The following is a 17720-nucleotide window of genomic DNA, read 5'->3' on the forward strand; positions in this document are numbered from 1 at the left end:
TTTTTTTCCTCTTAACACCTTACTTTCTATTTATGAATAATGTTAATAATCTTTTTGTTGGTGTAGGGAATTCAGTGTGTACCAGACGAGGACTGCTGACAAGTAGATCGGAAGCCTACCAAAAAAGAAAAGTGAGCAGTTATTTGAAACTTCCTGGCAGATTAGAACTATATGCTGGACTGGGACTCAAACCCAGAACTTTTTAGAGTAGTCGATAAAGGAAAATTAGGGGAAAAATTCATGTAGTTGCAATGTTTTGTACATTGGCGGGAGGGAGTGCCAGGAACAACATACTAAAAATCTCACTGGCGAGGTGTGAGGGAGAGGGTGGGGGATGTTTAAAGGTCCCTTTTTTTATGTTTTTCGTGAATTACTTGAAATTCCCAGTATAAAATTAAACTACATTACATTTCCTACAAAAAGTACTGTATTCATTTTTTTTCTCTATGACTAATAGTTTCTGCATTGCGAGGTATGAAAAAAATTGCAGCTTATTAAAAAAGATGATGTAATAGTGTATAATAATGTTTATTGTTATATGAAATGAGTCAAGAACAAATATTAAATATATGTACCATCAGTAATTGCAGTAAAACTGTATTAAGGAAGATACTGTGGGTGGAGGGGGGGGGGGGGGGGGGGGGAATGCAAGGAAGATACATTAGGAAAGGAAGGTTCCTGAATTGTGGTCAGGCATTTTTCTCCTTCATAGGTCTGCAAACTGAAGAGCGAGCAGGTGTTTCCCCTCTCTCTATATCGCAAAAAGTTATGAGGAACAACTACAAGGTATTTCACAAAATTATACCGCCCCTTTGCCTTTTAAATCTCTGGTGACATGTAAGCTGGGAGCCTACCAAAAAAGAAAAGTGTGTAATGATTTGAAACTTCCTGGAAGATTAGAACTATTTGCTGGACTGGGACTCTAACCCAGCATCTGGGTGTCATTTTGCACAAAATGTGTTAACACTACATGGAATACAGATATGAGTTACTAGTAATACTAACACAAGAAACAGCATATGTACAGAATTTACGTAAATCTATGCACACTGTTCTACACTCCTATAGGGGAGAGCAATTCTAGGTCATCTTGTACAGTGCTTATAGCATTCTTCCAAGAAAGGTAACATCTCCCACTATGAGTGCTGCTTGCTGGAAAGTTTACAGCCAGCATTTCCTGTTCAATGTTCTTATGTGACTAGACGAAATAACTTCACTGAGCTCAAACAATCGAAAATCCAGGATGGAATGTAACAATATTATGAAAAGGAAAGTTGCTACTCACTATATAGCGGAGATGCTAAGTCGCAGATAGGCACAACAAAAAGACAGTCACAAATAAAGCTTTTGGCCATTAAGGCCTTTCTCAACAATAGTTCACTCACTTAAAAAAAAAAAAAAAAACACACACACACACACACACACACACACACACACACACACACACACACTCACACTCACGCACACAACTCACTGACCTCATGTTTATATAGTTGAGTTATTTTCAGTTTATTAAGTGAATACTTATTTGCAGTTGTTAAGTGAACAGTTATGTAGAAATCTCAACAGCAGGAGCTGTTGTGTACGCCACTGAAGAGCCTATCCCAGGTTTCATTGTCTCCGTTAGCAGTGGCTGGAATACTTTTCATAATGTGAGGGGTATCAAATGCATCTGCCAAACCTCAGCTCTTTGAAATTCTGATGAGACGCAGAGGCTCCCCCTGCAACAGCAATAGGTCATTAAGTTGTTAGGGAACGTAAGACATTTCAACAAAAGTCAGGCAATGCTTTACAGCACATACACTTATACATTATTAGTCCCATTCCATCAGGCACATTCCCACCTATTTTGCATTATGTACTGGTGATGTGCCAGCAATTCCTTTATGCAAGAGATTTATATAGTCTATCACTAACACAATGGCGAGAGAAGTGCAGTAACTTTGTGGTACACATAAATTCACCACCAACTGCCTACAAGATGGCTACACAGCCTTACAACACACTGTCAATATAGACAGCAAGAAGTTGCGACATTTATGATTCCAATCCCTTTTCCACCAACACTACATAGGTCACAACAGTATAAACTTCCAAACTAAACACTTCTCAGGCATTGGTTATGGGAACATATTTTACACAAAAGCTCAATTAACAATTGCAGATAAGTACTCACTTAATAATTCCACTATATAAATAGAGATCGATTAAGTTATCTTGTCCACTCATGTAAGAGAACTGGATGGGAATTGCTGAGGAGCTATAGTCTGTCTGTAAACTGAAAAGTTAGCAGTGCTGACAGTGTTGGAAGCCACCTTTCCTGGGAGAAGGCCATATAGAATGACTGAGAATCAGTTTTCACTCTAGCAGTGTTTAACAGTTTGCAGAGATTTAAGTAGAATCTGCCCATGTGTTGGTATTATTAGTAACTCATGTTTGTATTCCATATAGTGTTAATGCACTTCACAAAAAATAAACACCCCCAGGATGTGTCTGCACACTGTGTTGCCATTCATTAATAAGCTGAACTGAGGTAAAATTCAGTACAGCTTTGTGAAACACCCTGTAATTGTTTGTTGTGACATAATGGGTTAGGGAGAGGGGACTCACCTGCTTGCTCTTCAGATTGCGGTCCTACAATGTAGGGAAGTGCTTGACCACAAACTGGCAACCTGCCTTCCCTCACATGGTAACACGCCCCCCCCCCCCTCCTGCCCCCCCCCCCCCACATCTTTTCAGCCTGTCCCATCACCAGAACACATTTACTCCCTTAATGTGGTTCTACTGCACTTAGATGTGGTGCACACATTTAATATTTGTTCTTGGTCCACTTCATTTAACAATAATCATATTCAAATACTATTTTTAGCAATCAGTGATATTTTCATCAACTGCAATATGGAAACTATTATCCATAGAAAAAAGTGATAAGGATCCTCTTTATAGTGAAAAAAAATGATTGGGATTCTCTTTATAGGAATTTAATGTTGTTTAATTTTGTACCAGGAATCATTTTTGCTAGAATCTGCGGTTTCCGAGTTATTTAAGAAAAGCATAAAAACATGTCCTTTAATCCCTGCCTTCCCACCCACCCAATGCTCACACCCCACCAAAAAGGACTTCCAGTAAGTTGTTCATGGCCCTCCCTCATACCACTGTACAAAAAGTTTTGAGTACACAAATTTTTTACCCAAATTGACCTTCTTTGGACTTCGTTGATTGGAATCTTTCCAGGGGAGAGGTACTGTGGATGTGGAGATGTGAAGGTGGGCTAAGTGCTGTGCCTGAAGAGCTGAGTTGGAAGAACATTTTCCCACAAAGATAAAGGTTCCAAATTTGACTCCTTGTTCAGAAGAAAGTTTTAATCTGCCAAGAAGTTTCAGATGAAAAATTTTGTAACTGTTTTTTTGAGATGATAATTAAAACCATATGAGTCCCTTCCAATGAGCCAGAAAATAACTGAATAAATAACTGAAGCTTTAGAATTTTATAGCCCCATGATACAGCCACATCAATGGAATTAAAACTGAAATTTCATAATTTGAGAACCTATTGTTCCTTCTTCATGGTGCTATAGAAATAAAAACAGAAAAATTACGGTAATATGTTTATACAGAAGAGAGAGACCCAGAAAACACCAGTTATTAGTTATTAGATTTACTTCATTCCAATTGATCCGTAGTGAGGAGGTCCTCCAGGATATGGAACATGTCAGACATGATTATATCCTAGATTAAAAATATGTCAGTCTTCCTGTCATTGAAATCTGAGTCAATCATAAGCCTGGCTCTCCCATCAGAATGTCAAAGTTAGAATGTTCATCAAACTTCATGGACAGTCCATGGTAGATTAGTAAAATAAGATAACAGTATGTTACACTTACAGGTTAGCTCTTGGATGTCACTCCATCCAGAGCAGCTACATTTGTGTTGCAGGAGCCCAAAGATGTTAATGGAATGTTTAGAAATCCATCTTTATTCTCGCATTTAGCTCATTTGTTTCTAATATGTTTTACACACACACACACACACACACACACACACACAGAGAGAGAGAGAGAGAGAGAGAGAGAGAGAGAGAGAGAGTCTAAAATCTATCTTTTATCTTTTCATGTTTAGTAGTGGAGCTGCAGTAACTGTAGTAGTTCTCTAGTATGAGGGCTGCTTTTGAAGTTTTACAAAACACTGTTTCTGAAACTATTGACGTTTAAAATTTGTACTCTTTTACAGGCATTTGAACCAATTCTCAAAAAATTTCTTCCACTATTATGTAGGTACTTCAAAAACATGATTTAGAAGTATTCAGCAATTCAGCAGCTTCTTGGGATGATAAAAATAAATGTCCGTGCATTCTTGAATGGCATAAGGGAACAAAAAGAAGTTGGGGCAATAAATCAGATAAATAAGGGCAATGAGACAGGATTCCAATGTTTTTGTCTCTCAAGTAACCAATTGTTTGATGTCCTTTATGACAGCTTACATTGGCATGGTGAAGACCGTCACATTTTTGTTATTTTTCCTTGTTCCATTAATGACATGGGGCAAATAACTTTTGTATAAAATGCAGCATTCTATGTTCTTAGATCTTCTAAAGGAATGATCATTACAAATCCAATGCCATCAAAGGAACAAAGATCATTTTCTCTGTCATGAATCACAAATGAAACACTTTTGTAGGTTTTGCTTCATCTCTCAATATCCAAACAGTCAATTGCTATATAATTTCAGTATGTACAAAAGTTATCCACATTTTGTCTTCTGCTTTATGGATTGGAAGTACTCTTGTTGTATTTTATGAGCATTTCCTTACACAAATTTACATGAACCTGTTTTTTGAGCTTTGGTTGAATTGTGTGTTGTCCATGTGGAACGAATCTTGTTCACATCTATCAATGCAAAATGGAATGGCTGTAATGCAATCTTAGGTATTTCTGAGGATGTCTCTACCTCATGGTAAGTCATGTGCCAGTCCTCTTCAACCTTGTTACAGCATCTACTGGCTGTTTGTAGAACTTACAAGTGTTCCACATTTTAGTAGAGGTTATGGTGATGCTAAAGGTATCTTACCATCACAGTTGATACACAGCTTATAATTTTTCTCTTTTAACAGGGACAGTTCGGAAGCTTCTTTTGTGGATTAAGGATAACTTACTGAAAGAAAGACCAGAGCTTTTTCTACAAGGAGAAACTGTGTAAGTCACTTACTAGAAATTATGCAATGTATCTGTTTTATTTAATTTTACTTAACATTACTTTTCCAAATTAGGAAAGTAATATGTGGCTTTTCAATAAATTTTTGTTTTAAAGGTAGGTAGTTAATATCTTGCTTCACTAGCAAACAATAGCAACTTGTTTCAAGAGCAAAGAATAGCGTTCTGCAGAATACCTTTGCGATGGAGTAGAGTTGTGGGTATAGCAGATAGAAAATTTGCTGCAGATATGTGAAGCATAAAAATCCAGTTTAATGTTTTGAGATGTAAGATGAAGAAAGCATACAAAACTTGTGTTAACGTGCTAAAGATTTGTGGTCCTAATAAGCTTTTATTTTGTTTAAGAAGTGAAATTTCTTACAGTGTCAGAGAAAATTACTGCAGAAAGTTACACAAGTCGTGTGAAGCTAAAACTGTTGTGTAAGAAGAGTGAGGCTTGTCAGAAGAGAGTAAATCTTCCGAATTTCCTGCAGACACGGTTCTACTTGGTATGGATATTAGGTGCTTCGCAGTGTGGGAGTGAAATGGCACAGCAGGTGGAAACATATTGCAAAGTTGAAGTGTGCAGGACAGTAGGATTCTTGTGGGCAAACATCTGAGTTACACACAGGTTCACCATGAAGTTCTGGAAGTGTACAGTCCAAATACAGTGTTGTGTCCAATAGGAATGAAATGGTGCCAACACTTTGACCAAGGCTGCATAAATGTGGGTGATGCTGATGGGGAAGGAAGGCTATCGATGTCGACTAAAGACGAGAATGTCTGAACAATTGAGGAATTGATTAACAGCAACCAGTTTTTCCAATGATGAGGACATATATATATAGTGGTTCTCGAATGGCTCCATGGTGTGATTTTCTGTTGTCAATGAATGGAATGGTTAGTAGAATAGTCCAACTGTTGTTTGCGGAAACACTGGTGACTAGTATTGAAAAGTAGTGCCATGTATCTGTGCTGCTTTGAAGTGTAGTGCTGCATTCCAGAAAAGTTACTTTATGTGCGTAGTAATATGTAACTTACTTTTTAGTTTTTGAAGTTCCTTCGTTCTTCTGATTACTGAAACAAATGCTAAAAGTACAATCCTTTGCAATTTTCATGTATGTATTTGATTTTGTTCTAAAGACTGATCGAAGTTAAAAGCCTACATATGGATGGTTTGTAGTCAGTGGCCAGTTGGGGGCAAACAGTTTACACATGGGCAGTCAACACTGTGCTCTAGGAGGAGATGATGACTAACAAGGAAATTTCAGACCATGTGAACCACCAAATATTATGAGCTTCAGGATAGTATCGGGAGGTTACTGAAAAGAGTCACTGCTATTGCACCTTAAAAAAAAAAAAAAAATTAGGTCAAAGCTGATGATGCAGGATATGTTTTGGACCAGGTTGTAAGGTTGAAACATTTCAAAACAGTTGAATTTTGTTTATACATGTGAGGTGCACAACCTAAAAGTTTCTGAAACGTTAAAGAGTTAGTAAGCTTGATTCCATTGCAGATGTAAATGTGCAAGAGTGACTACAGTGATGGCTAACTGGCTGTAGGACTGTTCTCTTATCATACACCCAGCCCGATGAGTTCAAATCAAATGTTTTTTGCTCTTTGACAAGGTAATGCTGTCGTGGAATTTGTATAGTGTTACTTTGGATAAAAGAAATTTTAAGATGAGCACGGAAAAGGCATTGGCATACATACCTATGAAGTTTGACTTTTCTTGGTGCAGACTGTTCATTTTTGTGATTTTTTTTTTTCCTGTTCTCCATAAATATATAAATGTATTATTTTTTCGGAGAATATGAAGATGAGAAAGAGATCAAACATGTTTTTCAATTTTTGCTTAAATCTCTCTCTTCCCCCCCCCCCCCCCCCCCCCGGCCCCCCTCATCAGATAATAGATAAGCTGAAGGTAATAGAAATCAAACAAAAGTGTTATCTACAAGAGCTGTATCGCAATAAATTTTGGTAATTTTTAAATTCAAGCAGGGATCAGAAATGGCCTGTTCAGTTGTTTGTTGATGAAACTGATGCTGAAGCAAGTGCAGCAAAATCAATATAGTTTGGCGCTCCAAACCCAATTTTGTCATTCTTTCACAGATGAAACTTTAATACATTTCTGTGCTTGGCCATTCCACAGATGCAAAGATGAAAAATGCACAAACATACATCAGCCAAATTAAAATCCAACTAAAACATCTTCATAAAGTAGAGGCATTCAGACCTAATCAAAATTTCGTATTAAGTTTTGTTTTTAGTAAACGCCTCTAATTGTTTACTGCAGGTCGTTACACTTGAGTGAGATAGAAGTAATCCAGTTTTCAAGGACGTTCTAAGATGACTTACATAATTAATACTATTAATGAAGTAGGTTTGCAGTCAGTTATTTGTAATGCTGTATATAATAGGGAACAATGTCACTTGATTTCTTAAAGTCTTTCCATACTACTGTTTGGTCAGTAAACAGTGTGCTAATGGAATATCTAGCCAGATGGATGATTTGATCAAGCATGTATTCTTATATGGTTCCCACTATGTTATTCAATACAAAAAAATTTCAGGAGACCAACGCAAGATCTAGCATGCTTCAGGATGTAAACTTTTAATATAATTTTATTAATTCTCACAGAATTGTAAATAGACTATACTGAAGCAAGGTAGTCTGTTGTGACAATCGTTAAGACATTCAGGAAGATTCATAGTACATGAGCGCTTGATGTTGCCACCGCGGAATTTAAAAGGGTGCATCACAAGAGGTGTGTAAATGAACAATGAAATGAGTAAAGATAACGTCCCACTATATAGTAAAGAGACTGGGAGCTAGTGAATGGTTATTTTGGTACATTCTGTTGTTTGTTTTCCACAGAGGATATTCCATTATGGCTAGTTTTAAAATTTTGGGGGCATTTTGCAAAGGATTATAGATAGACATTATTCTGTCTTAAATACACATATACACATAAACCACACTAACAAAATTAGAGAAATGTGGGTACTTGCAGAAATATACACTTAACATAAAATTATGTCACTTCCTTGTGAAGTAAAAATGTAAATGTGGACAAAAATATTAGGAAAGTATAGACTCGTACTCTCCGTAAGGGTGACATGTTGATTTGCAGGCGGACACAGAAAAAAGACTATTACACATTAAGCTTTTGGCCAAAGCCTTCTTCAGAAAAGAAAGCGTGCACACACACACACACACACACACACACACACACACACACACACACACACACACACACACACAAAAGCAAGCACATCTCACACACACGACTGCCATTTTTGGTAGTAAATCAGTCTTTAAATTGTCATGTTGAATGAAAGCAGCAATCTGGAGTGTGGCTGGGAAGGGACAGGGATAGAAGATTGTGGGGGGATTGGGGGTGGGGGGTGACAGTTGCATTCTCGTCTGAGCTTCCAGATATGGTGGTCATGTGTGCATAGGGTATGCTTGCTTTTGTGAATGTTTTCTTTTCTGAAGAAGTCTTTGGCCAGAAGCTAATTGTGTAACAGTCTTGTCATTGTGCCTGTCTACAATTCAATATGTCATATTTACTGTGAGTTGCAGTCTATACTTTTCCTAGTATTGTTGGTATTCCAACTTGGAGTTTCCATTGTAAATGTTGACAGCAGGTTTTTGTCCATTGGTTCTGATTGAAAACTTGATACTTGTCGTACACAAAACACATGCATGTTGTGCCAGTGGTAGAGCTCTAGATTATGGTATTTGATGGATGTATAAAGATAGTTTTGCTTGATATGTAGTCAAGAGGAATGGGCTGGCAAATAATGTGATACAGTCTGTACTTCTACCACTGGTGCAGCATGCCAGCAATTGTGTGAAATATGTAAGTATGCATGTGGCGTGTGATTAAAACTAATAGTTCTGTCCAACATTTTCTACTGTGTGACTAGCAGCCAAGGCAGCTTTATCAAGGTAAATGGCCAAGTATAGACTGTCTACATTGGCCAAACTCAATATCTATGTTACCATTCATGATCTGGAACAGCAAGAGCAGGAAGAATTTTTTCATAATTTCTGTGATTTTGGTACCTTCCTTTTTCCCACTGAACTCTCATGATGGAAACTGCCTTGTCAGTACAAATTCACAGTCTTTTTTATTTTAAATCACACTAATTACTGCTCCTTTTCACTTTCTTTAACCCAATCTCATCCTCATTATTTCTGCCACACTTACTCGCCCTTATTGGCAACGGCCTTGCCGCAGTGGCTACACCGGTTCCCGTGAGATCACCGAAGTTAAGCGCTGTCGGGCGTGGCCGGCGCTTGGATGGGTCACCATCCCGCCGCCATGTGCTGTTGCCATTTTTCGGGGTGCACTCAGCCTCGTGATGCCAATTGAGGAGCTACTCGACCGATTAGTAGCGGCTTCGGTCAAAGAATACCGTCCTAACGGTCGGGAGTGCGGTGTGCTGACCACACGCCCCTCCTTATCCGCATCCTCCTTGGAAGATGACACGGCGGCCGGATGGTCCCGGAAGGGCCACTTGTGGCCTAAAGACGGAGCTCTTACTCGCCCTTATTGTTTTTTCTTTGTGAGTTACTTCTCTTGTGCACATCATGTTCTGTTATAATTCATATGTACAGAAACAGTAGGAACTGAAATGAGTATAGTGTATTATATTTGAGTGTGCATTAATTTCCATTTGTTGTCAGAGTGAATGCAAACCTAGCATTTACATTACATTTGGTTTCTTACTTGATTTGGAAAGTTTTCATGTCTAGCTATTTATTTTATTCTGTATTTATTGTTTCAGGAGGCCTGGTATACTTGTTCTTGTTAATGATGCTGACTGGGAACTCTTGGTAATATATTCTTTTGAATTTTTAGTGTTGCTAGTAACTGCAACAGTTGTTGCCTCTTACGTGTTTCTGTTGTTGCTGCACTGAGCAAATATCCTACAGCATGTATGTGCAGTATAGATAGAATGTGGTGAAAATGTGACAGTTATTTACTTTAGATTACCTTTCAGCAATCGCATCTTACTGCTTCAGGAATATCAACAGCTTGAATGAAAGAATCTTGAAAGTGTTTGCTACATCATTTTCTTTTCAGTTCACACACTATAGCTTCCATACTCAGCTTATCTGAAGTAATGTTTAAAACTTATTTGTGTGCTATGGTAAGATATGCATTGTTTATTAAGCAAAAGAGTGTCACAAAGTGTTAATTGATACTAAAATTACCAAAACATTTGAAAAACAATTTAAATTACCAAGTGCTGGACAGCTGCTAACTTCAAAATATAGTAGAGTGTTTGTGGATGGTCTGTCATGACAATCATTTTGTTTTATCAAGTATAGCAAAACATACAGAATTTCTTTGACCCTGACAAATTTTTCAGGGACTGTTCTTGTTTGAATAGAAGAAGAAATAAACAGTGGGGAGGAGGGTATGAGTGTAAAATGAGTGAAGTGAGGTTCATGAGGATGGCTGGGAGAATGTAGTTGTGAGACAGGGGTGAGCAGAGGTAGAAGCCAAGAGAATCACAGGATCAGGGGATGTGTTATAAGCCCATAGAAGCTGTTATTGAAGGGGATGTTTGTGATGGTGTGGGTTGTGAAGCAGCCATTGGAGTGTAACATGTTGTGCTCAGCGTTGTGTTTCACAGCTTAGTGGTCAACTCTGCTCATGCTCACAGTTTGATTGTGGCCATTCATTTGAGTGAGCATACCCACATAATAGGCTGTGCAGAAGTTACTGCAGATTTGATACATATGAAATGACTGTTTTTGCAGGTTCCCCTTCCATTGGCAGCATAGAGTATGCCTGTGATGAGACTGGAGCCAGGGTATGCTAGGTGGATGCATAAAAAAGGTCTAGCACATAGGTCATCCACTAAGATGTCATTCATGTGGCAAGAGGTTCGTAGACTGGGTGGGTGATAGATTACCAGTTTGGGAGGGTGCGAAGAATTATGGCTAGGATGTTTCTCATTTTTGGGAGCAATGATAAGTAATCAAAGCCTTGGCAAATGATGAGTTAAGTTGTGTCAGCTTTGGGGTAATAATGGATATTAGAGAGGATACTCCTTTGTGTCCGTTTCATGATGGTCATTGGAGAAGTAGTGGCATGTGTAGATAAAGCATGAGAAATATGTTTGTGTGCTAGGTTTGAAGGATAGTGCTTCTCTGTTAAAAGTTTACAGCCATGATAAAAAAGTCATTTAGTTTTGTTATTTTGTGTTGTGGAAGGGTGCTGCATAGACTTTGACAAATTACTGTCCAGCTGTTGTGAGCATTTGTGGTACTGTGCCACGCTGTCTAACTCCAAGTGCCTACAAAAGTTTAGTAATATTTAAGTAAGGTGCTGGAATGTGGTAAATAAAAATCACAATCAGTGGTTTGTTTAATAAAATATTAACCTTGGTGAGTGTTTGGCTTTCACAAGCTGTAAGCTTCTCCACGTTGAGGTGTTATGGCATTCACTAGTTGAAAGCTTCTCTGCATTGGTGTGTCCTAGCATTCACTAGTTGAGCTGTGCTCCAAGTTAATGCAAGCTATAAAAGCTCTAGAATATGAAATTGACAATTAACTGTGTTAAAGTACAAGTTAACGGTATTCAAAGCAGTAGCATGAGACAGCACTCAACCTGTGCAACAGCTGATTACTAGTCACAGTCAGCCACTAAGTTCTGATGCTTGGAAAATATAGAATTACCTTAGCAGTGCAGCACATCACCAAAGAGAATTAGTTTGTGGAACAAAGTGACACAGTTATGTTGCCTATAACTGAATGCGAGTGACTGATTCTGGTTGCTTTCACTGCCAGCTTGTACAGAGAATCTTCTTAATATTGCCCATTGTTCAAATTGTATTAGAAATATGGTTACGTATTATCAATTGAGAGGATTTGAGAATACAGTGATAGTAACACATCTGATTGAAATGCATATAAACATCAGTTTTAGTAATGTTGATCTAATTTAAACAATAAAAACCTGTCTTTAAATTATCAACAATATTATCAAAAGGATACATTGCTACTCATTGTAAAGATGACACAAATTGCATAGAGGCACAAAGTATAATTGTCCTTAAAAATTGTGGGTTCTTGAGCAATTTCACACTAATTGACTTTTCTATGGAAAAGTCAAAGTTCTTGATGTAACATACAATCAGCCAGGCAACACATGGATTGTTTGGTGCAAAGCAGTGAAATTAGTAATTATGCATTTCAGAAATATTCAGCAGCTGCAATTTAAGCTGTGCCCTATGCTCTGAGGATCCTGCCTAATTGCACCCCAGAGAAACAACAAAAATATTTGACAACCAATATATTGATGGTAGGCAATGAAAACCTCGTAATTCCATTTGTTAAATTTTGCGGGTGAAGCGAAAACAGTTCCATAAAAAAACAATATAAACTGGTACAGAAAGTTGCCACATGTGTAACTGTATAGTGGAAGCTTCGTTATTGACAGATAAGGGGAATACGTACACTTTCAAATCTCTCTCTGATTATGGAGTCACTGGTTACTGGAATTACGAATTTTCACAGACAGATGGAGTTATGAGGTTTTCATTGCCTACAGTCAATATGTGAAAGCTTTGCCTTTCTTGTAGCTATGCTTTGTGTATATTAATGTGAGCCATTAACTTTTCCTATTTGTGTGTTCACTCTACTTGTCAGTGATATTGTTGTTTGCTGTCTACGTAATGCGTCCTGTTCTCTGAATATTCGCTGTCATTGGCTGGCGAGATCATGTGACATGAGCTATGATTGGCAGACACACATTCATCGCCCAGCGCAATCTTGATTTCATGGCTTTGAAATCTGCTGTGCTGTATTTGGTGGAATTTGTATTTATAGTTTTTGGATATGAAAATACACAGTGTACATGTTGCCACACATCTAAGATTTTTCCAAAAAATGTTGTTTTTTACTGTGTTTCATTTCCTAAAGTTCTACCATGTTTTACACTGCTGTGTGTAAAACCATTACCATTCAAAGGATTGCAGCTCCAAGGGAACATACATTGTCACTTTACACAGAAAAAATGTACTTTCACCTAGGATATAGTGTATTTTCATCCATGAAAAAGTACACTTTTAACTGGGAAATCTGGGAATTTTTTTTCTTGTCCACAGATACTTCCTGTGCCAGGCATTAATTAATAAGCAGCACATTAATGTGGGACCTAACATTAATCAAACCACATCACAACACAACATAAATTAATTTTTGTGTATGAATAGCTACAGGATCCTTTTTGTCCACAGTGCTACAGATCTTGTTAGTTTTGTGAGAGATCGTGTGTAGTTTATCACTACATGTTCATGTGTTTTAAATGGTGGAAACTCCAGGTTGGAATATCAACAATGCTGGGAAAAAGATACAGTGCTACTTACTGTAAAGATGATGCATTGAGTTGCAGACAGGCACAGTGAAAAGGCTGTGATACATTTAACTTTCGGCCAGTGCCTTCTTCAGAAACGGAAAGATTACACAGTTACACAAGCAAGGATACCTCATGCACGACTGCCATATCCAGCAGCAACTCGGACTGGAATGCTGATGTCACATTGAGCGACAATCTGGAGTGGGGCAGGGAAGGAAGAGGGATACCAGGGTACAGGGCACGGGGGGAGGGAGAAGGGCGCTGTCTGGCGGAGCGTGCAGAGACGAGGTGGAGGCATGACATGACTGCCAGGTGCAGCGTCAGGGACTGTGGGGCTGGGAGGTGACAGAGCAGTGAAGGGGGGGGGGGGGTATGAGGGGGAGGGGAACAGGGAGCATAAAAGGAGAGGAGCAGGGAAGGGGAAATATGAACATGTGCATTAGCAAAGGGTGTCACACCAGGAAGGTTAGGGAATCTGAATAAGGAGGAGATAATACAGTAGAGGGGGCAGAAACTGTTGAGTGGAGGGTGTGGGACAGTAAATTACCATAGGTTGAGGCTAGGATAGTTTTGAGAGTGGAGAATGTATTGTAATGTGGTAACCTACTGTTCCCACAACCTCCACCCAACAGTTTCTGCTCCATCTGTTCTATAACCTCCTCCGTATTCACACTTCTTCATCCTCATTGTGTGCCACCCTCTGCTAATGCAGCTGCCCACATTTCCCCTGCTCTGATCCCCTAGTTTTCCATTCCTCCCCCCCCTCCCCCCACCTCTGGCATCCCCCCCCCCACTTCCACCTCCCTGCCTCCACAGCCTCCTGATGCTGCACCTGGCAATCTTGCTGTGCCTCCATCTAGTCCCCTCCACAGACAGCACTTTACTCTCTCCCCACACGTACCCTGCTATCCTTGCACCTTCCCTGCCCTACTCCAGACTGTCGCTCAACGTGACAGTTGCAATCCAGTTAGAGTTGCCAGAGATGGCTGTCATGTGTGGGTGAAGTGTGCATTCAAGTGTAAATGTGTGTGCCCATGTTTCCTTTTCTGAAGAAGGCTTTGGCCAAAAGCTAAATGTGTAACAGCTCTTTCAGTTGCAATGTTATGAAATGGATAGTTCCTACTCACCATGTAGCAACTATCCTTTTGATAATATTGTTACATTCCAGCCTTTTCAGTTGCCTGTTTGCAACTCAATGTGTTATCTTCACAGTGAGTAGCAATCTACACTCCTGGAAATTGAAATAAGAACACCGTGAATTCATTGTCCCAGGAAGGGGAAACTTTATTGACACATTCCTGGGGTCAGATACATCACATGATCACACTGACAGAACCACAGGCACATAGACACAGGCAACAGAGCATGCACAATGTCGGCACTAGTACAGTGTATATCCACCTTTCGCAGCAATGCAGGCTGCTATTCTCCCATGGAGATGATCGTAGAGATGCTGGATGTAGTCCTGTGGAACGGCTTGCCATGCCATTTCCACCTGGCGCCTCAGTTGGACCAGCGTTCGTGCTGGACGTGCAGACCGCGTGAGACGACGCTTCATCCAGTCCCAAACATGCTCAATGGGGTACAGATCCGGAGATCTTGCTGGCCAGGGTAGTTGACTGACACCTTCTAGAGCACGTTGGGTGGCACGGGATACATGCGGACGTGCATTGTCCTGTTGGAACAGCAAGTTCCCTTGCCGGTCTAGGAATGGTAGAACGATGGGTTCGATGACGGTTTGGATGTACCGTGCACTATTCAGTGTCCCCTCGACGATCACCAGTGGTGTACGGCCAGTGTAGGAGATCGCTCCCCACACCATGATGCTGGGTGTTGGCCCTGTGTGCCTCAGTCGTATGCAGTCCTGATTGTGGCGCTCACCTGCACGGCGCCAAACACGCATACGACCATCATTGGCACCAAGGCAGAAGCAACTCTCATCGCTGAAGACGACACGTCTCTATTCGTCCCTCCATTCACGCCTGTCGCGACACCATTGGAGGCGGGCTGCACGATGTTGGGGCGTGAGCGGAAGATGGCCTAACGGTGTGCGGGACCGTAGCCCAGCTTCATGGAGACAGTTGCGAATGGTCCTCACCGATACCCCAGGAGCAACAGTGTCCCTAATTTGCTGGGAAGTGGCAGTGCGGTCCCCTACGGCACTGCGTAGGATCCTACGGTCTTGGCGTGCATCCGTGCGTCGCTGCGGTCCGGTCCCAGGTCGACGGGCACGTGCACCTTCCGCCGACCACTGGCGACAACATCGATGTACTGTGGAGACCTCACGCCCCACGTGTTGAGCAATTCGGCGGTACGTCCACCCGGCCTCCCGCATGCCCACTATACGCCCTCGCTCAAAGTCCGTCAACTGCACATACGGTTCACGTCCACGCTGTCGCGGCATGCTACCAGTGTTAAAGACTGCGATGGAGCTCCGTATGCCACGGCAAACTGGCTGACACTGACGGCGGCGGTGCACAAATGCTGCGCAGCTAGCGCCATTCAACGGCCAACACCGCGGTTCCTGGTGTGTCCGCTGTGCCGTGCGTGTGATCATTGCTTGTACAGCCCTCCCGCAGTGTCCGGAGCAAGTATGGTGGGTCTGACACACCGGTGTCAATGTGTTCTTTTTTCCATTTCCAGGAGTGTATATTTTTCTCACTATTATTGATACAGGTGTTTTAAGTTGTTATAATCAGCTGAGATGTACTGCCCACATTAGCTTGACATACACAAGAACAGTGAAGTGTACTATTTTGCTGTGACAGTTTCCTAGTAATAAAAAAGTGTCTGGAACTATTTATTAATTTTTTAATTTTATTTATTTACTTTCTAGGGGGAGCTTGACTACGAGCTGCAGCAAGGCGATAATGTGATGTTCATATCGACTCTTCATGGAGGCTGAAGAGTCCTGAGCACTGTGCAACAGTGGAATTTTGGCTTTAACCCTGCTGTTGATGCAGCATTAATATACTAATTTATGTACAATACTTTTCTAAAAATATATGTATATAGATGTATAAACATTTGCTTTCCTGCCATTTAAAACTTTCTAGTTGTTACAGTATGCAGAGTTAGTTGTCACAAAAAGTTCAGTCATTTCTGAATCAGGACAACAACTTTGAATCATCACACAATTCAGGTATTAGGCAAAGCAATGACTGATAGTGTCTCAGTTAGTTTTCTCTTCTGTCAAAAAGTTCACAACATAATGTCACAAAAACACGTTTGCATTGAAAATGTAGGACATTGATGAGCTACAAAGTGTCACTTCAAATCTTTAGCCCTGAAACAGTGACACATAAAATGTTTGCCATTGGAAAGTACTAGTTAGACCTAGAGTGACGACTTCACAACGAGATTGATGTCTGGAACATCGTGGCCAATTAAAGCTAAGGTTTTGAAATGGGATTCGAACCGTGGAAACTTCACTTTTTGCTGGCAAGTGTTCTGTTGGCTTAGCTATCGAAGCACTACTTAGCAGAAGAGATACTGGTGGAATTTAAGCTGTGAGGTTGGTTTGGGAGTCATGCTTACATAGCTCAGTTGGTAGAGCATTTCACTCGTGGAAGGCAAAGGTCTGAGTTTGAGTCCTGGTCTGACACTGTTTTAATCTGCCTGGAAATTTCAAATCAGCTCACACCCTGTGCTGTAGAGGGAAAGTTAATTCAGGGTTGATATCTGACTATAACTACTTGACAAAATCTGTTTGTAAGGCAAAGATAATACATAATATGATGAGACCAGACCAGTTTGTTGATGATGGGGCTCTGATAAAGAGGTGTAAAGGAGATTGTGCAATTTTCGGAGCTTTACATTTTGATTGGTGAACTAGAGACCTCATGTGTTGACAAATGATGGTGCAATCTCTCTGTCTTATTTCTCTGCATTGTACAAACTGTATTAAGTGTATGTTCCTTCAGAAGTCTGGAGGCAAGGCTGCAACTTGTGAACCAGTTATTTGCATAACATTGCTACCGGAACGCAAAATAGATTGTCTAATTTGTTCCACTAAGTCTCTTGCTTTATTGCTACAGCCATCTGGCTGTAGACCTATATAGACTCCTAAATTCACAGCCTGGCATCAACTAAGGCAGAGATTTTCAAATCATACTTTCTGCTTGTGTCTGTGTATGTGCGGATGGATATG

At 40.2% G+C, this 17720-nt stretch overlaps 1 protein-coding gene across 1 annotated transcript in view; it reads left to right on the forward strand.

Moving 5' to 3' along the window:
- Positions 1–16618, forward strand: part of LOC126259729 (ubiquitin-related modifier 1) — a 60678-nt gene extending 44060 nt beyond the window's left edge. The window contains exons 3-5 of the mRNA XM_049956710.1: positions 5110–5191; positions 9987–10035; positions 16407–16618. Coding sequence (XP_049812667.1) covers positions 5110–5191; positions 9987–10035; positions 16407–16475 — 200 coding nt within the window. The 3' untranslated portion in view covers positions 16476–16618. The remainder of the gene's footprint in view (positions 1–5109; positions 5192–9986; positions 10036–16406) is intronic.
- The last annotated feature ends 1102 nt before the right edge of the window (positions 16619–17720 follow it).

This window comes from Schistocerca nitens, chromosome 5 (assembly GCF_023898315.1).
Source record: "Schistocerca nitens isolate TAMUIC-IGC-003100 chromosome 5, iqSchNite1.1, whole genome shotgun sequence".
Classification (NCBI taxonomy): Eukaryota; Metazoa; Arthropoda; class Insecta; order Orthoptera; family Acrididae; genus Schistocerca; species Schistocerca nitens.